Source organism: Thermobia domestica, chromosome 1, assembly GCF_964235325.1.
Source record: "Thermobia domestica chromosome 1, izTheDome1.hap1.1, whole genome shotgun sequence".
Classification (NCBI taxonomy): Eukaryota; Metazoa; Arthropoda; class Insecta; order Zygentoma; family Lepismatidae; genus Thermobia; species Thermobia domestica.
Window position 1 is genome coordinate 162,813,488 of NC_137454.1, and position 26,390 is coordinate 162,839,877.

The following is a 26,390-nucleotide window of genomic DNA, read 5'->3' on the forward strand; positions in this document are numbered from 1 at the left end:
GTTCGACATTTGAAACTATTTTTCGTGCTACGTATAAATGTAGGCGACAACCAAAACAGCACACTATTTAAAACGTCTTATCTACTGATTCTACATGTAGATAATTTTAATTTACAATGGCACTTCTTTCCTACAATTGGATTTTTGTTTATGAACTGAGTGATGGTCGTACTAAAGAACAATACTTACATATAATGAGAACTATTTGTTGTAATGATCTCATTGGTATACGTAATTTTGAAGCCAATATGCCCAACTTCATCCTAGGTACAGCAATTGGTACATAAAATTACCTCCCTGTAAAAACGTTGCTTTGGTATTTTACTCATTAGTGCAATCTCGTTGTCTCTTTCATACTATGAAGCTGAAATATCAAGCTATCATCAACATATTTATATTTAGCCTTGGAAATTATGTACCTTTTCATGTGAATAGGGGCTTTCGGGTATCCTGATGTTCCCTAACGCTATGCCTAATGGGGCAATGTTTTTTCTCTGATGAGTCTTGATTCAGTATGGAGCCTGATAATCGATGTGTTTTCATCTAGAGAGAAAAATGAAATCATTAAAGTTTTTCGTCCCACGATTATGCTGGTTAGGGTAAAGGAGACGGTGATACGAGATGAGTGAAATGGTGGAATGAAGAAAATGGAGGAAACGGGAGAACCCCGGGAAAACCCACGAGCACGGTGTTTGTACACCACAAAGTCCAAACGGCCGAGCTGGGATCGAACCAGGAACCCCAAGCACCGGAGGGGAACGCTCTACCACTGACCCACCGCTCCCCCTCGCGCCAGAATGGAACACGACACAATCCCATGTTTGTGCGAGAAAGATCCCAGTATTATGGTGGTGGACTGATGGTGTGGGCAGGAATCAGCATTAGTGGGCGTACTGAGCTCCACATCGTCCGAAATGGCTCTTTGATGGCTCTCAGGTATCGGGATGAGACTCTGCAACCTCTTGTTCTTACTTATGCTAGTGCCATTGGTGATTCGTTCCTTTTCATGGATGACAATGCTCGTCTTCACAGAGCTCGGTTAGTGGATGAGATGCTGGAAGCTGAGGGTATCGCTCGGATGAAGTGGCCAGCATGCTCTCCGGAACTCAATCTAATTGAGCATGTCTGGGATATGCTTGGCAGACGAATTGACGCTAGGCCAGTACCTTCAACAACCATTCCAGAGCTGGAAGTCGTTCTTCTGGATGAGTGGCACAAGATCCCCCAAGAACTCATCGATAAGCTGATTGAATCCACGTCACGCAGGTACGAGGCTGTGTTGGCTGTTCGAGGTGATCATACGCCATATTAAGGATCAGTGTTTTTGCCTTGCCTATTTTTGAGCAGTTCGAGAGTGCACACATAACCGTCTTGTTTCATGAGCCATGTGAACAAGGTTTTCCGTGCCCCAACACCAGTATGTGTCCCATTTTCCTAGTGTATCTTAAAGCATTCCTTGTATGATATATATGAGTCAAACACAAGCTTATCCATACACTATCTTAAGGTCTTGTGTGATATTTCAGCTGATCCCCTAATTTTTTTGAGCAGTGTAGTAGACTTGCCCTCCCCTTCACATCAGCGAGGCATACCTCTCTTTCTCTCTTAACAACAATAGATCTCCGGATAAAAGTATCTCTTCTATCAGAGTACACAATACAGTAATCCTTCATCTTGCATTAACAGCACAGGTCGATTTAACTAAAGACCACTGAATTAATAAAAAAAAAATCTTAATCTGAGTCTATATTCGACATCAGTCATCTGTAAACCTCTATCATTATATCGTCTAAATTAATGAATTTTTATTCACCGAAGCATTACATCGATCTTTTATTTTCATTAACTTCCGAAACTGTTTAGTATTCATGAAATTACAGGATTCATACTAAAATTCTGGTATATATTTCCCTGAGCCGTGAACACTACCATTTATGGTTAGGTTTAGAAAAAAATCCTTTTATTTCATTGGCCTTCACAATTTCCATAGCCGTCCAATGCTCTCCTTGTACTTTTTAAATGCAGTATATAAGTTTTCTATATTGTAATACTGATGAGTCAAACTTCCTGTATTTGGAAGACAATAAAAATAATACCAAACAACAATTGTGCACTAACGATATATTTAATATTTTGACATTCTGAGTACACTAACATAAATTAGTCAACACATAATTTGGCATGTAGCTTTGAATATTAGAAATTAAAAACTAGTAATTCTGTAGTATTAGAATTACAGTGTGTTTATTTTCTTTCAAAGTTTTGAAACACCTTTTGGCACTCCTCAAGCGTCTTATTTCTAAAGATAATTTTCTTTCCTCAGCCTTTTTGTTAATTTTGAATTCTTTGAAATGTTCTTCTTAGATCTTCTATAAGCTTTTTTTTTTTTTTTTTTTTTTTCATATTTTAAGTTCCCTGAATTTCACGGTCAGTACCAACCCTGAATTACATACACTTTTTTTCGTCTTTTACAAAGCAGAAATGGAATGACATTTTTAGGATGTGTACCAGAGTGACAGATTTTCCCCCGCTTTCTAGTATGACTTATCATTGTTATTGAAAGTATCTTTTTTTCCATTTTCTGTGTTTCTGTTTCTCTCAAAACTACTCTAAACTGAATTGAGATTGAGTAAAATGTAAATGTTGTTATGAAGAAAGAAAGAAAAAATCATGTAGTTTTTCAAAGACACATGACTACGATTGTCCAGTCAGAAACAACATTTATGAAGTTTATGAGTAATTCAGTAAATATTTGTCAGCACTAACATACTATTTGGCCGATTGACAGTACAACGTATCTACTGTCTAAAACTAGGTATGATCATGCGTACACAGATTGTACACACATACAAAGGATATTTGAAACTGTTCAGTGACCAAGCATGGGACATCTGACATTTCTTTTTATTGATGATTGTTTGGTACATAAACATCTTAGATTAATCTTACATCAATTATATTTCAGTATGCCACAAATTATTTTGAGAGAGAGATTAATTACAAAGCACTGAGAATACTGTCGTGTTTACATTACTATCTAAAACAACTTTGAAACTTAAACGTCTTTAATAAAATCTTTTGATTTTCAAAAATAGATTTACAATTATATATACATAGCATGCAGAGTACCTAACTTTTTTTTTTTTTTTTTTTTTTACCTGTTTAGTTATGACAAATCATATACCGTCCAATAAGTATAAAAAGTTGACCGCTTTTCCATGTATATTAATTTTACACAAGTTACGTAGCTTTGTTTAACATGCAAAAATGACTGAGCCAAGTAATTTCGTCACTTTCGGTAACAACGATGTTGCAATTTTACGAAAAAGTTGAATGCAATATGTATTTTTACTTTCCTTGTCTCTGATCTACTTATTTTTAAAAATATCTTACGAAAATTTAATCCAAAATTACGATTCTGTCTTTTGTTATAAGATTTATAACATTGAATACAAAACATAACTAATTTCCATTATGTAGCAGTTTTCTTTGAAATGACCGGAAGTACTCATGGAAGTAAACAACATGCTTGATTCATCCACTATATTTAAATCAAAGCGCACAGTTTAAAACAAAGATAAAACTCCTACATACAAATACATAAAACAAGTATGAAACTATCACATAACTTAAAACTTGATGGAATGAAGTCACTATACAGTATAATACTTGATAAATATTGCTTTATTTTAACTTTGAGGCTTGTTGCATCTTTTGGGGCCTTTCGCACTATAGCAAGTTTGATGAACATGTATTGTTTTCACTGGGTACTTTAATGAAGTATATTTGTGATTGACACACACACATATATTAGAAAAATACAAGCAGAATGTTCCTTTGAAAACTTCATCTCAATAAACATACTAAAGAACTCAAATCAAAGTAAAAAATATTAACTACTGACACCATGGTTGTTTACCAACAAAGTACAATGTTGTTCCTATCATGATTTTTTTTTTTTTTTTTTTTACATTTTTTTTTCCACAGGTTATGAAATACTACCTATTGGCGATAAGCTTATAACTTCCGTGTTGTGCCTTAATTGACTTACACAACAAATGAGGAGTTGAAAATAGCTACTTACAATATTCTTTCATAGTGGTTACAAATTACCAAAAAACCATAAACGCTGTGAACTCATCATCGTAATAGATTTCCTTTCCCTGTTCTGTTTAAGAAGTTAATAAACTGCCATTTACAATTAAATACACACTTTGCCTTAGTAAAGAAAAGTGTTACTGGTTTCTGCCCATAGTGGGCCATGCAGGTTGGGTGCTTCCATCCATTTCAGGAGCGAAACGGTTCGAACTTAAAAGTCTGTGCTGTTCTCCGCCTATTTCTGCGTTACATTCATTACATTGACTAGTTTGCATAGCACCTCCACAATCACCTATGTAATAATAGTGTCCATTTCTACACTTGAACCAGCGACCTGTACCTTCACGGCTTGTCATTGCCTGAACTACCAGGCGCTTTTCCTCTGCTGTTATAGTAGGTGCTTTAACTATTTTGGCAAGTTCACTTAAGGATCTGTGTATATTTGAATCATTTTCGTACCTTTGGTTACTTAAAAGTCCGGATGCACATTTATTATACAATTTCTCTATCTGAGGGAACTTTAACCTGAAGTTATCATGACTTTTAATAATATAAAACAGGCTTATTCTTTTCAAACGAAGAAATTCCAGACTAAAATCTTCAAATTCCTGGTCATTTAAGTATAATCTTAGTTTATATAGAATAACATTAATTGCACCATAGAAGTCTTCTTCTAACTCTTCAGACATTTTCCAACAAGAATTACTGATCAACGTAGAGATTTCCAAAAGGATAGTGCAGAAGACTTGAAGGCGATGCATGCTATTTATGGAATGTAAAGGCCTGGTTTGCACATCACCACCAAGTTCATTTTTAAGTTTAGCTGCCATCCCAAATAGAATTGGGGTTCCTAAAAATAAATAAGTATTTTAACAAAATTATGAATTTGTATTCATGTAAATACAGGGTACATCATGGTAAACGCGACGATTTTTCAAATGAATAATTCTAACTAGAAATATGAGATAGGACGTAGAAAAAAAGGGGCATTGACCTCACTCTGCCTCTGGGCAGCCCATAGAATTACATTTGCAGTCATGGCGCAGTAACATTAAAAGCTTAGTGTGTTCCCATAAGATTTCGTGAAAAGTAACAAGTCTACTATTAAAACCTATTGGCTCTTTCGGTTCAGCTTCAATATCGGATAGGGCCTTTCCAAGTGGCAATACCACCTGAAGATGCGTTACTATGTTTCGAACACGTTGAGCTGTAATGTAGATTGAACCACGTGCTCGTAGTGTTGTTCAAGTGATACGAAATGTTTTATCTTGTCTCGAAAATGATACCAGAACTACCTTTTAAAAATAGAGACAGTTTTTGAAACGAGAACAGAGATGAGACGAGAAATTTTTCGTCTTGTGGCCAGCAGCAGTATTAACTTTCAAATATCAAGAAGTTTGATTCTTAAATATCTGATTGTATATTTAACAATGATATTATATTTAATATTTTATTATGCAAATCAAGTTTATACCGAAGGTTGCCATCTCACCACATTATTCAAGATTTTAGGTTTTTATTGCGTCAAAATATTTAGTTCTTATAATGGGATAAAGTATGAGAGTTGTTTTTGTTCGTGTCTGGTTCAATCGCCTAAGTTGTTTAATTGAATGACATTAGCTCTGTTATATTACCGATTCCTGTGGTAGATCATAGACCTGTCATAGGTTAGTCAGAAACTGTATTTTATACACACCTACCAAAATTTACTTCTAAAAAATATTTACCAGTACTTTTGTACTGCTAAGGAGTTTTATGTTCGTTTGAGTATGTACTGTACATTAATTAAGGAATTTTGATGATTTTTTTTTTTAACTAATGGTAATTATTCAACAGTTACCCCACATCATATTTGAGAGCTCCTTCGTGGCTAAACTTCGGCGTGGGAGACCCGGGTTCAATTCCGGGCAGGAGCTCTTGTGTGGATTCCATGTTAATCAGTAGGTCTCGTCTCATATAGCCTCACTGCTGAAAGAAATGTTAAACTCAAAATGATTATGATCATATTTGAATTTTCAATTACTAAATATAACATTTTACCAAGAATACTGTTTGTACTACTTCAGAAAATTAAGTCTTAAATTTTCTCGACTAGACGGAACGAGAAACTTCGAGAAGTGAGACCGAAAAAAATCTTTGAAAATAGAGACGAAACTTCTACAAAATTCACGAAACGAGAATATCTTCGCGTCGTCTCATGGGGAACACTTATCCTGCCGGAACGCCAAGAATCCCGAAGGACGGAAAAAATGAAAGCCTGTTCTCAGGACAAGCACATAGCCAGGATTTCGTAATAGGGGGGGGGGGCGTAACATGAAATACTGTGGTTATCACATCAAGAGCTTGCCCAATGTATTTTACTGGCAACATATATTGATTTGTTAGGGCAATAAATTGAGGATATGCTAGTAAGTATTTTAGTAAGAAACTAAGATGAAATCTCGAGTAAAAGAATATGAAAAAGTACTGAAAAAGATTTTACAATATTTACGTTTCTTGCTGTGTTGTCAAATATAACAACTTTCCTTTCATTATGTCCTCAACTATTACAAAAAGTACATATCCATTATTATGAAAAGTACCTATCCAATAATGTCTTGTAAAATATTTTACAAAATCTGCGTTCCTTTCTCTGTTGAATCAAATGCTAACAGAACTTTCTTTCCACATAACTTTTTGTTTTTGTGCTGTAACTTTTTATTTTAATGCTGATTTTTCTTTGTTTCTTTTTGTTTCATCCTTCCCTAACTTTTTTTCATTTCTGGTTTCAAAGGGGGAGGGGAGTCCGCAGCGACATACTTTCCAATTGAAGTGGTGTATTAGAGTGGTTGGGTGATTGATTCGCGTTTAGACGTTCTCTTCATCAGCAAGGCTACATGCAAGGCGTACACCTATAGTTAAAGTGGGATCCGAACTACACGAGCTCCTACCAAAAGTCGAACCCGGGTATTTTGCGCCAAAGCCACTACGCTATATGAGATTGGAGTTTAGCATTCTTTTCAGCACGGAGGCTATATGAGACGTGACCCTACAACTGAAGGTAGAATCCGAACCACCACAATGCAATGCGGTCGAATTTTTCAAGATTCCCCCACCGGGAATCAATCCCGAATCCACTTGCACCAACTTTAGAATTAAGATCGAACGAGAACACAGTACGGCAAATCCTACGCAAGGACGTGCGATTCAATACGTACAAATTATTTATTCTATAGTACTTACATGAACTCCACAAAGTTCCGCCTTCGCCAGAAACATGCAGGTCATTTTCAACGAACGTAAAACTGTCATCCTCATGACGAAGTTCATACTTTATCTTGGCATTGGGAGCCAATAATCACCCGCAAAGTACATGAATCCTTGTTAAGCCCTAAACTGGTGTACTACATGTGTAAATGGGATCATTGATTATAAAGACAGATTTATAACCATATGCTTATCTCGGTACATCACGGTGATTAACACTTTCTTGGAGCCAAAAATACAGACTAAAGATGAAAAGATCAATGAAGTTTCAACAGAATGGAGCTATCCCGCGTACTGTTGAGGCCTCAATGGATGTTTTTCGAGTCATGTTCAGTGTTTCTTCCAGAAATGTGCCCCCCGGAGTTGGCCGAAATAATACCTCTATAACATAATGATGAATATAATAGTACCAACAATGCCCTCCGGAACATTTTTTCTGAAAGAAACACTGGTCATGTTACCCGGTAGACTCGTGTTACGATTCGGTGATGTTTCCAGGTTTACGCGGTCATCTGGCCTACCGTATTTTAGGGGCTATAAGACGCACTTTTTTCTTCGAGAACTTGCCCCCAAAATTCAAGTGTGTCTTATACTCGAAATTAATATTAAAATGTCTAGTGTTTGATTTAAAATTTCCGCCAGTCTTAAAATGGCCATATATTCGATACCGCAGTCTCTATATTTCTATGTGATATGTATTGAATATTGTATACGGATGTCCACCGTAGCCTGTATTTATGACAGAAATGGTGGATTGGGTAAATGGTTGTGGTGGGTGTATCTATTTCTATCTGATAACATTGGATTCAACTGGCAGCAGCAGTGTACCGATGAGACGAACATGAGTTGCGGAGATTCACAAGCTTGCTAACACTATCTACTTCCCGACCCGTCATCACAAAACCCAGAACCACAGACTAGAATGTACAGACCGTAAGCTCTGCGAAACGGCATTAAAAAAAATGCTTAAAAATTAAGTTGCATCTCACAGTCCATAGCGTCTTTTAGTCCGTGAGATATGGTATCAATGTGTATTTCTTTTTCGTGGAGCTACTTCAAGTCGAGCGCGCGAAAAAAATTAACGTACATTATATAAACTTACGCACGGGTCAATCCAGATGAAATCGACCAATTTCCAGGTCAAAAGTTGCTGACAAACTATTTATTTTTGAAATTTTTACCTAAGATTGTATCACATTTAGGGAGTTTAAAACGAGTTTATTTTTTAGCCGTGCAGGTTTGTTTCTGGCGGCCATTTTGTATAGGCGTCTGAGTGTATTTGGCACTTTTCAGAGGATTCCGTTAAACGCTGCAAATTTTTAGGTCTTAAAGATAATGAGTTCAAATCAAAACTATATGAAAGATAATGGAATTGACAACATTCTGTGTTCTGTGCATATTGAGACGTACTTTAGAATGTCGAAGAAAGAAGCTCTGAACATTGAGGTTGGAAACTTAGAAATGGCCATTTTTGAATATACATTTTGAAACGACATAAATAAGACATCTTCAATTCTTTGTCTACATAGAGACTAGATAGTAAACAACGTTCCAGACAAGTTTCAGATCTGAGAATCTTATATTTGATTTTTTGGAAATTTTTAAACTTTGCGAAGTTTCGAAAATTGTGTATTTTAACCATCAAATATCTCGGGAGGGGCAGAAGCGAAAAATTCCAAATTTGCACAAAATAAACGATAATTATGCTGTAACAAGTGAGTAAAATTGCATCACAGACTTGAGTAGTTTCTGATTTATAAGTAGTTGCAGTGATGTAAAATTTACGATTTTGTTTTGTGTTGACATGTGCAGGTTTTGTGTTGATATAATGTAGTATCTCAGGCATACAATTTATCTATTACTAAGGTAGCAATTACTAAGGTTCGCCGGAAACTCCCACTCACAGAGTTCACAACTCCTACAGGTCGTACTTTCAATATCAGTGTCAAACTCTGTACACAAATTAGTCAACTATTTACCTTACTGATGTCTTAACAGCAGCGCTATAGGCAGAAAAGAAATAACAGACGACTTTCGTTTTTTGTACGATTCATAAATTATGCACATTTTGACTTTTGCTACAAAGTTTATATTCACTCCAATGACGCTTCATGATATTGTCCCAGTGAAGAAAAACCTTATAACTCAGAAACTACTCGAGCCTCAGTAATGCAATTTTACCCACTTGTTACTGCACAACTATCGTTTATTTTGTGCAAATTTGGGATTTTTCACTTCTGTCCTCCCTGAGATATTTGGTGGTGAAAGTACACGATTTTCGAAAATTTGCAATGTTTAAAAATTTCCAAAAAATCAAGTATAAGCTCCTCAGATCTGAAACTTGTTCAGAACGTTGTCTATTATCTAGTTTCTATGTAGACAAAGAATTGAAGGTGAGTCTCATTTATTTCGTTTCAAAATGTACATTCCAAAATTGCAATTTCTAGGTTTCCAACCTCAATGTTCAGAACTTCTTTTCTCGACGTTCTGAAACACGTCTCAATGTGCACGGAACATAGAATATTGTCCATTCCACTATCTTTCATATGGTTTTGGTTTGAGCTCATTATCTTTAAAACCTAAAATTTAGCGTTTAACGGAATGCACTAAAAAGTTCAAAATGTGCTCAGGCGCCTATACAAAATGGCCGCTACGACAAAACCTGCGCGGTTAAAAAATAAATGAATGCCCGTTTTCAACTCCCTAAATGTGGTACAAACTTAGGTAAAAAATTAATAAAAAACTAAATTTTGTCAGCAACCTTCATTTGTCTTTTTCGTGTAGATTGCCTCGCACGCCAACCGTCAACAAGTGAAACTAATTGCCCGAGAACTGTGGAGAGAGATGAATGAACTTCAAGGGACGATTTCACACTTGCATTCATACAAATGGTCTCTAAGTGACATTTTTTTCCTAATATATCTGCTTCACAAGGCTCATGTAATACTGAATTCTTTCCTTATGGCACATAAAAATTCCTTACACGTTACAGGAGTTATATCTATTTTCAGATCGTCCGTTTTCCCGTGACGCACCTGAGATGTGTTTTGAATCATGAACAGAATAAATTATTAACAACATACAAATTAGTGAAACTTAGTCTTATTAATTGTTAATTAAAAAGTTCAAAGACGAAAGACCACATATTTAGCTATCTCGACTTACGTGTTGTTCTAGTATAATCCAAACGTATCTATCTTTAATAACTTATTTCCAACGAGCACAATTTCTAGAAGAAATTCTTGTTTAGGTTGAAACTATACAGTAGAAATATTTAGTATCCTGAAGTGGTCAAGTACATATACACCATATTTTAAATCTCTGTAATAAGCTTTAAATTCCATTCTACAAAATAACTATCTTTTCTGTAAAACGAATCCATCAACTTTGTTGAAATGTTTCATGGAAAGTTTACAAATAGTATGCACATCACTTTTAGGAGAAATCAAACTACAATAGACAGTATTTAACAGTGCACATTTTGCATATATAATACATAAATAATGTATACCTGCAAAATAAAAAAGTATTAACTGCATCAGATTGGCAATGAATGACATTTTTAAACGCCATGAAGATTCATTTTTCTGGATTTTCTCGAAAACTACGCATACGAGTTTAGAATCAAACTTATCATTTTGTTCAGCTTGGTCGTAACTATCAATTGAAGTGTATCTTATTTTCAGACAAAGTTACAGTTAAACAGAAGTTGAGGTTTAAGAGCTAATCAAAGTTTTGGGCTATATTTCATTAACCATACTATGTACTGTCATAAGAGTTAATCCTAATGTTGGGCTATATCTAGTGATGGGCAGTGAGAATATTCCCGGTGGGAAGGAAAATAAAAAAAAAATGGGAATATTCCCGGGTTTTTCCCTTGCATATAAATTCCCGGGAAGGAATTTATTTCCATTTATTTACATTATCTTCCAAATTATAAGAACCATATGACTAATTACTTTATTTTAATTTATTATGATTTAGTTCTAGGTTTTAAATAATTTGGAGGTTAAAAAAAAATCATTGACTGTACTTTATATAGCTAATAATATGATTTTTTAAAGTTCTATTTCCATTTGCACTAAAAAGTAGCAAAGTAGGCCCTACTAATTTACAAATGATGAAAAGGACCCAGTTTGTAAAGTAATGTAGAAGTTATGTAGAAACAGAGATGAAGTACCCTACTATTATTACACCCCGAACCACAGTTAGTAATAGACGTCAGTCTGTCTCCTGTGTCTGACTCGAATTTCTGAAGAGGTACTCGGACTTCTCTTACATGTGAATTAACCCACGAAATTTCGAGAAATAGGTAGGAAGAAAGGTCGTGTGTGGTGATATTACGTGCCAAATTATAAAGATAAGTCAGTATCTTGCAAATATTGTGAACATAAATATATATGCGCAAATGTTGATAAAATGGTGAGACATGTGTCTTCTGGCAGTTACCCAACCTAATTTGTTTATAACTTTTAAAAATTTAATATGTTTATATCAGTAGTAGAGCCAAGTTTAGAAAATCCACTTACATATAAACTTTTTAGCGCTGTAAAAGTATGTGGACTTACTATACCAGTTTTTCCACCTTAAAGTAACATAATACCGTTCAGAATATACATTTTAAAGAATCTTCTGGCGACAACAGTAATAATATACTGTGATAAAAAAATAAGAAGAACAACTAAAATCATAATATACTAATAGAATGCAATTTTCTTTGTGATTGTACATAAATTCCCGGAAAATTCCCATTTTTGGGAATCTTCCCGAGAATATTCCCGAAAAATATCTTCCTGGAATTTACTCATCACTAGCTATATACAGGGTTGGGTAATTACGCGTAAAAAAAAAAAAAAGTTTTCTACGTGACGCGTAAAATACGTGTAAAAAACGCGTAATTTACGTAAAATACGTAAAAAATTAGAAACAGGTCTACAAATTAAAAGAAAATGTTCTACGCGCTGAGCTTTAAAAAAAATTCTTCCTAAAATTGTATGGAATCTAGCTGGATTTTGCAAAACTTAATCCGTAAGCATGAACTGGGAATTTTGTATTGGCTTTGTAAAGTAGCATTGTATAATACGATTTGGTGACTGTTCAAAACCCATTTCATTATTTCTGTAATCGAGAAAAGTTTTATGCCAGAGAAGTCGTGGGAGAAACTATTGTGCAATACAACAACAATGGTAAGCCTTCGTGGTCTCCATTTGTGACGACTTTCTGCAATGTCTGAGAAAAGCATCACGAATAAATAGAGGAGTTTCTGTTGGAAAACCTCGGCCCTTCAGGAATAACTAGCTGCCAGCAATATCGGGGAAAATGTGGAAAATTTGAAGAATTTATGAAGAAGGGAATTACAACACCACGCACATTCTGGTATTTCGCTACTCGGCAACATAAAGAGTTGTCGGAATTTGCTATGAAGTTACTGAACATCCTAGCATCTTCAGCGCAAATTGACTTTTCTCAAATTGGTCCTTTGTCCATAACGTCACAAGGAACCGGCTCAGCTTCGAACATTCTAAGAAACTACTTCAAATATACTACACCCTCAAATTACAAGACCACTCAAGTTATGAATATTAGTGTGATTAAGAGTATTGTGTTCGAATTGTACTAAACTATAATGGAAATGGCATGTAACATTTTTTTTTTATTTTTTTTTTATTTATTTATTTTTTTTTTTTTAGAATTAAAATAATGGCTAAGTTTTAAATGAAATGATATACTCAGTGTTATTGGAATCAAGTGAAATATATTCAGTATTCGAACTAGGAAGAAAGAAATTGTTTCTTTCCAAAAACAACGAAGAAACGAGTAGTTCAATATTCTGTTGAGTATTTTCTTCAGTTTTGTCTATTAATGTAGAAATTTTTCATGCTCATAATAAAAAGATCAAATGATAGTCAAGTGCTAAGGGAAGTAATATGATTAGTGTTGTTGTTGGACTTGGAAGAAAAGAGCAAAATAAATGAGTTCATTCCGAAAAATGTAGTATAATGTTCTCTTGGGTGCTTTTATATTTTTTCAGTTTGTGTTTAAAATGAGAATCTAATAACTTGTACATCGAAAATTCAATGTGTCCCAGTGCTAAGTGAAGTGGTTTATATAGTATCGTTGGGACGTGGAAGAAAAACGAATCAGTTTATTCTAAAATTTATTATTTCAATATTCTGTTCAATATTTTTCGTATCAGTTATGTGTGTGTGTTAGTGTGTAATATGAAGATGAAATGAGCCTAACAGTCAATCTCTTTCTCTTTTCTAATAGAGGTTTCAAAGTATACTGAAATATTTCGAGTTTTATATTAAAAGCTGCAAAGGTATAACAAATTGTTATAATCAAAAGATTACTTGATACTTTCAAACATATCCGAACCAACACATATTTTTAATGTGTGTGCTTATATGTTGGGTGGTTGTGCTTGTGCGTGCGCTAATAGGTGGAAAGTAGTAGTGGGCCGGCGAATGGTTATCCAAAATTATGTTTTATTACTATGATTTGGCATGAAATCATTACTTTTAAATATAATGTTTAGAAGATAATAATGTTTTAATGCTTAAATAAGAAAACTAAGCTTAAATATAACCGACTATTCAAAATGATCTTAGTTTTAATGAAAGAAATATAGTTTTCTACGTCTGCGTAAAAAATTGGTTTTCTACATGACGTATATTACTAGTAAATTACGCGTAATTTATGTAAAATACGTAACAAGTAAATTATCTTGCCAACCCTAGCTATATATCATTAACCATACTGGGTACTGTCATAAGAGTTAATCCTAATTTTGAGCTGTATCTCATTAACCATAATGTGTATCGTCTTCTTTTTAGTCAAATAATTAAAATCTTGATTTGAGTATACTTCAGGATGAAATTCATCTTAATACGTGACGTGGTTATCGTACAGGATCATTTTTTTTAAGTTTACAGAAATGTCAGTTTGTATGGATTATTTCGAAAACTACACATGGGAATTTTAGACTTCCCTACATGATTTTGTTTAGCTCAATGAGATATATGAATTATCTTTAGACAAATCTTTCCCTTAAACGCCAGTATTATTTATTTATAGCTTAAATGGAAAATACTAATTTAAAATGTGCTCGCAAAAATATTCTAAAATCCTTACAGTCAGTATTTCAGTATAATTGAAATGTTGATAAGGATATTAACTCATTTTAAAACTTTCATATTATATACACACGGTATATGGCATGAAATATTCTGTATAAAGCTCAGTAGCTTGTGCCAGAAGATGTATAAATAAGAGGGGGAAGAAACGAACTAAGACCTAGACAATTCATGGAAACTATATTTTTTTCGATCACAAATTCAAATGGTCCGGTTTAGAATAACTGACCAGACGTAAAATAAAATAGAGTATGACTATCATGTTGATTTACTTGGATTGATTATTTGCGTGTAATTGTGAATATGTATTTAGTATTTAGTTTCATTTCGTATGGGGTTGATTCACTAATTCATGCCGTTCATTCCCAGGAATCTTTAGCCGAACGTATGTACCAAACTGTAGCTATGTTATTATTAATATGTAACACTACTTTTGTTTTCTCTGAGGTTAATCAATTTTTGTTTTTCAAGGTTAAATTGAGAAGAAGGGTTATATCTGGCATGTTCTCCTGTACAAGTTCAACAAATGTTTTAATACCGCAGAGAAATCTATGTAGTTAATGGAGAATGCTATATCCCAGATTAGAAATGGAAGGGCAACCGGGATAGATAATATATCAATCGAAAGAATATGGAAGACAAGGACAAGAAAGAATTGTTCAGACTGTGCAAATGAAATATATAAAACAGGAGAGTGGCCAAAAGACTTCCTAAAGACGATCATGATACCGATGGCTAAGAAATCGAACCCAAAGAGAGATGAGAATTATAGAATTATTAGTCTCATATGTCATGCAGCAAAAGCTTTCCTTTGAATTTTGAACAGAAAGTTGTATGAGAGAACAAAAGAAGAAGTTGAGGTGGAACAGTTCGGGTTCAGGAGAGGTAGGAGCACAAGAGATGCAATTGGATTATTAAGGGTGATCGGTGAAAGATTTATAGAAAAGAGGTGTATGTGGTACTTATTGATTTAGAAAAGGCTTTTGACTGCATGAACTGGGAATCGTCGTTGAAAGTTGTAAAGAAAGTTGAGTTGCAATGGGAAGATCGAAGACTCATAAGAAACTTATACAGGGTGTAACGGGAGGTAATGCAAATACTGCGGTAAATAATTCATGACATCAAAAGACAAAATGTCCTCTTGCATATTATCGAATTCCGCGTCGTACAAGAGTGACAGGGTTGCCAACTTTGAATCGTGACAAGTGAAACGGAATAGAAAAATGTGCACCTCAATGCACCATACAAGAGGACTGTCTTTTGGTGTGACGAATCACCTCCCGAAGTATATGCACATTTTTCTGTTCCGTTGCAATTGCCACGATTCGATTATCGAAAACTACCGATGTTAGTGTCAAATCCATAGTTTTCGAGGTCGCTTAGATAAATAATGACATTCCCGATGCCCTTTAAATCAAGTTCAGCCCCATTAGCACGCGGAGGGTGGGTGGGTGAAATGGTGACATTTACAAATATCGAAAACGACTGATATTGGTGTCGAATCATTAGGTTTTAGCGTCACTAAGTTAATTAGTGGCACCTAGTTCAACCCCAGTTGGTGTAAGACCCTTTAGCACTTCTAGAGAGGAGTGGGATTGACAGAGAAAATTGATAGAAAGAACGACCTATATTGGTGTCGAATCCGTAATTTTTGCGGTCCCAAGTTGATTGGTGGCAGTTTCGATGATTTTAAGTTCCAAATTCAGCCTTCAGAAGGGTTAAACCCTTTTGTGCTTTTCATTTTCTACATACGTGTAGACCAGCGTTTCTTTACAAACGGTATAGCATCGCAGTTCGCTACACAAAATCGTAGAAATACGATTTATTTAAGATCACAATTTACTACCGAAGTGAGTTTTTTCTGGGACAAGAAACTACATTGTTGACGTTTCTTTCGTTGAAAGAACAGTTCTCTTCTCCTGTTGGATATAGTTAACAAACAGTTCAGTGATAACTGTCTCATCGGAAAACCCAACGTTTCCCTGTAGTTGTTTCTTTAAGTTTTCAATACCACGTAATCCACTATGGACCACATATCATATTACTGGAGATACAAGTGACATTAAAGATACCTTGTGTACTGTGACATATTACATCCGGAAATAAAGTACCTTAATTGGCTTTCAAAATGGAAGATCCCCAGTTTACTTTTTGAAGACTAGCAAAAATACGAGACTTCAGCAATATCCTTCTTACTTCCCTTCTATCTTTAAGATGTTACAAAAGGAGCTCATAAATGGCATCTATAGAACATAGTTTGCATTCGTAATATTATATCTATCTATCTGTCATATATATATATATAATTAACATTACTTTCTATTATCATACTACAAAAATTGTTCACTATTTCATGTCCAAGTAAAACAGTAAAAATAATAATTACATAAATTATTACTACTTATTTTTTTATCATCATCATCTACGCTGCCGAAAGTGCATATAAAACTTATAAATCGCTACACAAGCTTAGTGTTTAGCAATTGGATAAGGGAAAAACTACAAAAATATAATAATAAAATAAGTTGTATATATATTTAGACAACGATGTACTATTGCTGAACATCACTATGTAAGTAAACCATACAATACCTTAGAAAATACTAAATTGTTGAATGTGACTTTTAAACATGCAATATTTAAATAAATTAAAACTTACCAGACTTTGGGTTTCTTACAGTAATTTAATATATGGAAAGTTATACAATACTGATATTACAACTAAAGTTTACAAAGTTAAAACTATAGAATGTAAGTAAATCGTAATAGGTACCCTTTTATACATACCCCTTAAGAATTATCTTAAGCATTTAATACACAGTGCCAATATAAACCACTCCTGCTCACTGAGATGAGAGAAATCTTTTCACAAAAACAAATGTAAACATATAGTAGATATATTATTAATGATTCCTGACATCCTGGGCAGATTCGTACAAAAAGGGCTAATTATAGATTTGAATTATCTACTGATTTTTTTTTCTTTTTTACATTTTATCTTCGGTATATGGGAAAATAACACGAAGGCTAATTTTCTTAAAAAGCAGTTGTAAAAAGAATGCAGAAATCAACCAATACCTCTATACAATGAAAAACAAACATATTCTAAAACATTGTTAATTCTATTAATATTCTAATAGATATATTCTAATTCCAGATTAATATTCTAAAAGATGAAGTTTGTAAAATTCTTATTCAAAACTTTGAAAGCTATACAGTATATGAAAGATGATACAAGAAATATTTAATGTGAAAGACAGAAGTCCAAAAGATATACTAGCTTTGAAAATCTTAATCTAATATGCTGAAATTTATTGACATCAAAATTAAATTTTAAAATGTAAAATAAAATATTATGAGAAAAACAAAAACTCTCAGAAATATTTTGTTTACTGCTCTCACAAACTGTAACGTCGAATCTCACCATAACCCTACTTTTAACATTATATAAATCACTGCATATTATATATAATCTTACATTTTACATGTTTGAAATGTGGAAAACCTAAATAAGTAGCATATCATAGCTTTTCTTGCTTTCTTTCTTTATAAAAAAAATAAACTCACAAAAATGCTGCGAAGACGTGTAAAAATATATTTTGCCAACTTCTAATACTTTTGAACAAAATTAGGAATGTGGTAACGACATAGCTTACTTTTCGATGTGTATTAGTTTGTAAAACATTTCAATAATGTACCCTCAAATTTAATAATTTTGGCACTGACTATTTATATTTTAAGTTAATTTTATACAGGTAAACAACTTCTTAGGATAACATCTTGAAGCAAAAGCAAGTGTAATTACGCATATTACAATAATACGGTAAACATTAGGCACTGAAACCAAGTTTTACCTCGTCATTAATGAAACAAAAACTGCAATAACTGAACTACTAGATTTCTTCGTTATACAAATCTAGTTAATATTCTATTCCATTTAAATACTATTATCTTCTTCTAGTATATTTTAAATTCTTCTTTACTGACACTTTTGTACGATCTCAAAAAATCAACAAGTAATTCATCTGTTTCATTAGAATATCCTTTAACATCAAGAACATGTTCTTTCAATCTTTCATACGTAGATTTTAATTTACGATAAGTCAAATCGAAATTAGAGCTGCTCTCTATGCGGTACAATATAGAACTTGCTCTTAAACGGCGCAGTTCTAACTCCAAATCATTTATTTCTTGACAACTTAATGCTAGTCTTCGTTCATATAAATATTGCAATATTCTATATGCATCTTGAAGTGCTTTTTCTGGAACAGGCTTGCTTGATAGTTCAGAAAAGTCAATCAGAAATTTACAGTAAGTCTTGAAAGTTCTCAAAGTGTGAGAATTGAGCACATGGTGTTCACGGCTTTCAATTCTTACTATCTCACTTCTAACTTGCTCTGCAATTTTACAAATCCAACTATTTCCTGTAAAGTATAAGTAGCACAGTACAAATACAATTGTAATCTATTAGTCTATTTAATTGTAATTATTTATTTTGCTATCTATTACTGGTTGTAAAAGCAGTTTCTCAAATACCTTTACGTTGAATTTAATATTACAAAATAATAGTTTCATCCACTGCAAATCAAATATATTACTTTCTACTTCAGAACTATACCAGTGTCAAGATGAAGGAAAGTGTGGTGATCCATGTAGATAAAGGTGGTAAAAATGTTTCAAATAATGAAGAAATTATATATAGTGGGTTAACGGACTATTAAGAAATGGAATTCAGTGTTCAACCTCAAAGAAATATTTTAATTTTGGTAAATGCAGTGGTGTAAGCAATGCAAAACAGTCTCAAATTTGGAGATGTGTAGTTAGGTGTGTGGTCCATAGTGGATTTCGTGATATTGAGAACCTAAGAAACACCTATAGAGGAACGTTGGGTTTTCCGATGGGACATTTATAACTGTACTCTTTGTTATCTATATTAAAGTGTGATATTGTAACAGAACATTGGCATAGAGAGAATGAAACAGAGTATATTGAAATTCCAAACTTTACTTGCAGCAAGATATTATAGAAGAAATCTGTCAAGAGGCAGATCAGTATTTCTTTTAAAAATGAAATGAAAGTTTTTTTTTTTTTAAAAAAAAAGCGCATTAAGTTTGACAAAACTTGATGAAAAATGTTTGAATGTAGTATAAGAGCAAAAAATATCAACAATAAAAATTTAAAAATATCAACAATAAAAATTTATTAATAATATAAAGAACTGGGTTATTGTCATGATAAATATATGGTTCAAGTTGAGCTTTCACATGTTTATTTGCTCCCCTTGGTATTTGAAACATTTGAGTTGGACCCCGTCTGGGATCCTGCGGGTGACCCTGAGACATTTCTTTTTTACTTTGATATATTCTAGTTTGTGTGTGTGTGTGTTTTTACACCTGTCTCACTGTTTCAGATTAATAGGTGTGGTCATAGACTTTTCAATGACGCTTGTATTGATATTTCCACCCATCGCCATTTTGCACAGGGTTATCAAGAATGGAGACTTGTTTCATCTTCTTTCACGTAACATTAGCTTTCATACGATACTCAACTTGAACCCCTTTCCCATTTCAACATTGAGTTGGATCCCGTCTGGGACCCTGCGAGGGATCCTGGAACATTTTTTTTTTTTTACTTTGAATCATTATACTTTTGAAATAATGACATACTCTCTGTGTTTTTGTTTTTACACCTATCCCACTGTTTCATATTCATACGAGTGGCCAAAGACTTTGCAATGAAGATTGTGTTGATATTTCGACGAACCACTATTTTGCACAGGCTTATCGTAGAGAGTCGAGACTTTATATTCTTTCATTTAACACCAACTTTAATACGATATGCAAGTTGACTCCTTTCCATTTGAAAAAAAAATTAGTTGGACCTCGTCTGGGACTGCGGAGGACCATGGGACAATTTATTTTACGTTGATACGTTGTACTTTTGAAATGATGAAAGACTGTTTTTTCTTATTTCCTATCTGTCTGTTTCAAATTTTTCGGGGTTGCAACGGACTTTATGGACACGCTTAAAGATTTTAATAACAATGAGTCAAGTGCTGCCCCCAAGCGGAATATATGAGACCTCCCCAATTTTGGTAACCGGGTTTGATCTCACCTTGACCCAAGGTCAGGAAATATATGTATCACCCCTACTTTGTGGGTTCAGGTTCAAATACATCCCTAGTTAATTTCTTTATTATTTGTTCTTGATGTCTTTTTACTTACAACTCAAGCTCGGAACAGCCGAAGCAAATAAACCTATACGCTAGAATGTTATACGTGATCAATGCAGGGTTATACCTACTTTTGGGCACCCTGTAGTTTATGAAGACGTAAATAATGACAAATCCAAGGATATAGCAACATCATTTAATAAGTATTTTACAAATGTAGGACAAACTCTTATTAAAAACAAGGAAACTAATAAAACTTAATGAAACTAAAAATTAAAAAGTGCGAGAAATCAACATTCTTAAAACTGGTACCAGAGAGTGAAAATGATTATCATACTAAAACAGATAAAAAAAAATCCAATTTGGTTGGGACTGATGAAATATCTAACAATGTAATGAAAAGTTGTTACAAACACTCAATTAAATCATCATGTTATCTGTCAGCGTATCTCGCCATAGAAACTTTTCCTGATAAACTAAAAATTGCTAAAAGTAAGCAGTTACATAAGATAAACGGAATGGGATAGAAAACTATAGATCGATTTCGTTGCTACCCATAATACGTAAAATTCTGAATAAAATAGTGTTCAGTTGCGTAATAGATTGAATTTATAAATACTCAATTTTATCCACTGTACAACATTATTTCTTGAAATATAGATCCACTAACAAAGCAATTTTTCATTTTATTGAAACCTAAAGGAAGTTGTTGGGTGGGAAAGAATTATATATGTAGGATTATTTTTAGATCTAATAAAAAAGTCTTTTACTTACTAAATCATAATATATTACTAGAAAAACTCCGTTGCTATGGTATTTGAGACCTAGCAAATAAATGGTTTGAATTATACCTTACAAATCGGAGGCAAGTAACTGAAATCACAGAAATAATTAACAATAAAAATAAAAAATGCGTATTAAATGAAGTAGTTATTAATCGTGGAGTACCACTGGGATCTATTCCAGGGCCACTTCTCTTATTTATGTAATTGATTTTAAATAAATTATTATTGTTTCTTAAATTGTATGGAGTATTTTAGTGTATGTTCATTTTTTAAAAGATTTTAAATAAAATTTTTATTTATTTGTTTATTTTTGACAAAAGTCAGCCTATTGAGGTAAATATTTACATCTTGAAATATCGTAAATCTAATTTTTAATGGAAGTTGTTCTAAATTTTTGTGCTTGTTAATATTAGTTTGTTTCGACCTAACTAACACTGTTCATAATTTAAAAATGAAGAGAGTGAGAAAAAGTGAATACTGTAAATAGAGCATCAAAATTTCAGATTACTACAAAATATTAATCAGGTGTTTGTACGTGAATCGTCATTTTCAATTGTATATTTAAATGATTTATATTAAAAAGGCAATATGATTTTACTCATTTATATTATTTGAGGTTAAATTTTTAAATGTTAAGTTATTGGATCAGAAGGTCCGATATATTTCGATCAATTTTCTTGTACGCCTTATATCTGGAGAACTACACACAGTATAGCCAAACCCAAACTATCACTTAACTCAATATGATGTGCTTGTTCCGTAGAAAATACGAAAATTCTATTTAAGGGCCGTTCAAAAAATTTGTGGCCCCTGATCTAAAAACTAATTATTGGCCAATATTGCAATCTTTTGATGCATTTCTTTGGATCATTTGTAAAATTTTTGTTTTAGTGTGTGTATATATTATTTTTATATGCTTGTAATCTGTGAATGCTGTCTAAGATAACACATAGTTCGGAAAGATCAAAGATACCACAGTTCTACAGGAATAGCAGCGCGCTCTAAACATTTAGACAGAAAAAAAAAAACTTCATTTTGATGTATACTTTCTTTGAAGCTCATCTTCATTGCTTGGGGTTGAAATCGGTAGAAATAGGTGAAGTTGTTTCTTCTTAATATTATTTATATATAATCACTAAAGCCCAGATTTTTATGTAAAAACATTTTTTTTTTTTCGAAAGACGTACATGCCCAAAACAAAGTTTATTATCCCAATTAAGAGTCTGCAAGTGTAAATTTCAAATTTTATTTCACATAAAAATACATATTTTCCGAATAAAAGTTACGTAAATAAATATTTGACACACGTTTGTTATAAATACATATTTTTAATAATTTTTCCGTTATTTTATTCTAAATTTCACTACTATTTTTTTTTCTTTTGCTCGAAAGAAATTAACATGGGGAAAAGAATAGGCTATATAAATCTATCCATCGTATTTATGAGCAGTTTCTCACCTGTAGAAACAGTATCGTCATAAATTCTGCTTATCAGCGCTGGAGTAACTTGTGCCAAACAAAGAGCTTCTAAAGGAGCGCTTTGTACTTTGAAGCCAAAACTGAGGGGAGGACGAGTGACCGTAGGGGAAGTAATCGTACGCACAGCACTGCTAGCCTTTAAAGAACTTTCAGTTACGAAACACGTGACAATTGCGAGGCTGTTCGATAGATCTCTGCACATTTTGTGGCCGAATGGTGTGAAATACGACAATGTTTGGCTTTTTCTGACGGATAGTGCTCCTTATACGTATGAGGAAAGCTGGTAAAGCTCTTTCCATATGCTACCCTAACATGATTCACTGACATGTGTCGTACACGCCTACATCAATTGTGTGAAAAAATCCGAACCGTGTATCCTAAAATAGACAAGTTAGTGTCAAATGGGAAAGCATTTTCGTAAAATTGCAAACTGGAATTTAGCGTTTCAAAGAAACAAATCCCGATCTTTCACTTCCTCCAACGAAGTGGGATACCTGGCTTAATACAGTACTATATTATGCGGATCACTTTGAAGCATTTGTATTTGTAGTAACTAAACCAAACCTAGACGATGGTTCATCTTTTTAGTAAGTTGCAGTAGCTTGAAATGTGACAGCTTTCATATCTTCCAATTTCGGTTTCTTGACTCACGCTATAAAGAAACTAGAAACTACTGGAGATTGAGTACTTCGGATAAAGGAAAGTGACTTGAAAGAAAGTTGAATGTTCTTTCTGCTTCGAAAGCTGAAGTCGTAAGAAAAAGAATTTAAGGATTTGTTTAAGGAAAATATTGGCTATAAAACCCTATGTATAATATCTGAAGTATAAGAAGGCCAAAACACAAATGAAGTTGTTGGTGTGAATATTCGTGATATGCCCCTTTTCAAGTACACTAGGTGATGTAGAACGTTACTTTTCAATATAAGGCATTATTCCGTGAGAATAGGCATGGCTTTACGATGGACAGTTTGGAAAAGACTTTATTCACTGCAGTGCCCGTGGAATTTCGACATCTGATGAATAGGAGCTATAAGTACCAGTATTTATTTTTTATGTTGGGCGTTTTCCCATACTTTTCCTTTTTATTTTTTGTTAAATATTTTTTAATTTTTAGCAATTTTTTTCATTTTTTAGAACATAAAAAAATAAATATTTTACAGTTTTTAGCACAAAAATCCGGGCCCAGTAATCACAGATAATTTTTCATAGGAGAGAGAATGCATTTTTGAGATTTAATTTTCTCTATTGCTTAGAGCTGAAATTAGATTCAAATATTCTCTATCGTGCCTATATGGTTTGAAATTAATTAGATTCAATGAGCTCCCTCGTGCTTATATGGTTAACACACATGTTTGAATGTCAAAGTGATTTGTATCTCATGTTAAGATGTTGGTCTTGGTGTGTGAGAAAGAGACGTTAAACTCAAAAGTAACTAGTCAGAGCCAAGAGATGAATCACCTTCATTTTTTAAAAAATCTCTTTTCAACTTCTTTTCTCGTATGTTTCTTGTTTTGTCCTATTAATATGGTGTATGATAATTTTCTTTTGATATCGTTGTAGTTCTGACAGATACATTATTAACAAGATAAAAGTAAGAGGCATACGAATAAATAAGTTTTAAAAGAATTGTATTAGGATTAGGTATTAGATTTCTGGGTTTTTGGCAGCTATGGCCATGTTAGCCTGTCATGTATAAGTGACGATGTCCCTCGTCCGGGGGAATCGGGACGGAAGAAAGGAATGTTGAAGGAAGAGGAGGCCTGGGACCATGTTAGGTATCATCCCGGTAGCCGCGTGGTGTGAATGAAAAAAAAAATGGAAAACCCAACTCAGGATGGCTGACCTGAAAAAAGCTGTTACACTATTTCGACCGAGCGTCCCCACCGGGAATCGTACCCGAGACCACTCGCACCAAAGGTGAGAGCCTTAACGATTACGCCAGAATTTTATTACGAGCAACAAAGAAAGATTATGTAAATGAAAATTTATCTTTGGTTAAGTGAAAGACTAGGAAGTTCTCGAAGAAGAGTATCTGAATGTAATATCTCTATCCAATATACGGAACTACAATACAAAAGGATTTCCATACAATTTTCTTGGGAAGAAAAACAAATTCAAGTAACGAAAACAATTTGCAAGCAACGACAAACACCACGAAATCTTCGGAGTAAAATCCTGAATTCTGACGAAGCATTTCTGAGAGTACCTACTCGAAATAATCGCATTTTAATTACATATATCAACCCAAAAAGATCCAATACAGTCAAAGAACCGTCAATACATCACACACAGGGTGAACTAAACATTGACGATCCAATTATGAATTATTTTATAATTCTCTCATATGTGGTAAGTTACAGGTGTTTTATCGTGCTTGCATTTGATGGTCATTTCTTTCTGCCATCACTCGTCTTCAACTGTGGTAGTTTTGCCCTCATTTGCATTACACTCGGCATGCCATATCCTCATTTTGACATGCTGAGGAGCATTTTAGTTATACTTAAACATCTTTAAAGTATTATTCTATTTTTTTTCGTAAACTTAACCCAAAAAGCTAATTCTTAATGTCTATATAAGGTATAGAAAATATCAAACATTACCTTCGTTTTTTCGTATGGTTTCCAACATTTGCTCTATTTCTTTCTTCTTCTTTAGAATATCAGCTTCATCTCCAAAAATTTTTCTTTTCACTTTATGATAATCAACGTAAAATGTTTTAATTAGATTTCCATATCGAAAGTTTCTTCTGATAGGTGTCTTACATCGGGGGCAAGTCTTCAATACTATCTCCTGGTCTGATTCTGTCGTTTGTTTTAACCACATCTCAAGTCCCTGTGATTCTATGGTGTGCCCACAATCTTCAAGATACACAAATCTAGAATACAGATATATGTTACATATGGCTTAGACAAAAAATATATGCCCATCTTTAACTTCAGTAATTTTTTTTATGAAATACTTTGGAAATAAAAATGACACTGAAGTTTTACCTTAATGAGAAAATTTTTGTTGTCTCATTGCATTATTTAGATTTTGTTTTTCAAAACGTTAAACAGAAAGATGAAAAGTGATTGAAAGAACTACCCACACATTAGAACTATCTGTTCCATGACAAAATGCAAAATAAACTTTGTTGAAATATTCTATATATGATTGTACGGATACATCGTGAAACAAACCTCCTCAGAAAAAGTGTAAAAATTTCATCACAAACAGACTACCGCAGTAATTTGTTCAAGTCCTTTATTTTCTTACACAGGGTGTCTACTAAAATTCCAAACTGAAATTTCGTGAACTTTTCTTTACCAAACCATACAATTTCGTAACTATCTCAAGAGCGAATTTGAGTGCGAATTAGGCCGAATTTCTATGCATGTGACAGAAACGTGCTTTGCTTGAGATTTGCTAGCGTCTAAAGCAGACCATAGACATTTTTGGTACTGAATTTTGACATTTTATAGAACAGTTTTCAGT

The 26,390-nt window shown here is 33.5% G+C and overlaps 1 protein-coding gene across 7 annotated transcripts in view; it reads right to left on the reverse strand.

Annotated features, from left to right (window-relative positions):
• Positions 1–2,105: 2,105 nt before the first annotated feature.
• LOC145690472 (NFX1-type zinc finger-containing protein 1-like) overlaps positions 2,106–26,390 on the reverse strand; it is a 91,967-nt gene continuing 67,682 nt past the window's right edge. For 5 of the 7 annotated variants that reach the window (XM_081765419.1, XM_081765388.1, XM_081765395.1 and 2 more), the window contains 2 exons: positions 25,517–25,791; positions 2,106–4,948 (listed from right to left, as the gene is read on the reverse strand). In XM_081765419.1, coding sequence (XP_081621545.1) covers positions 4,236–4,948; positions 25,517–25,791 — 988 coding nt within the window. In that variant the 3' untranslated portion in view covers positions 2,106–4,235. Of the gene's footprint in view, positions 4,949–17,144; positions 18,905–25,516; positions 25,792–26,390 lie in introns of those variants that run through there. The other 2 variants (XR_014132240.1, XM_081765429.1) reach the window with 2 other exon arrangements.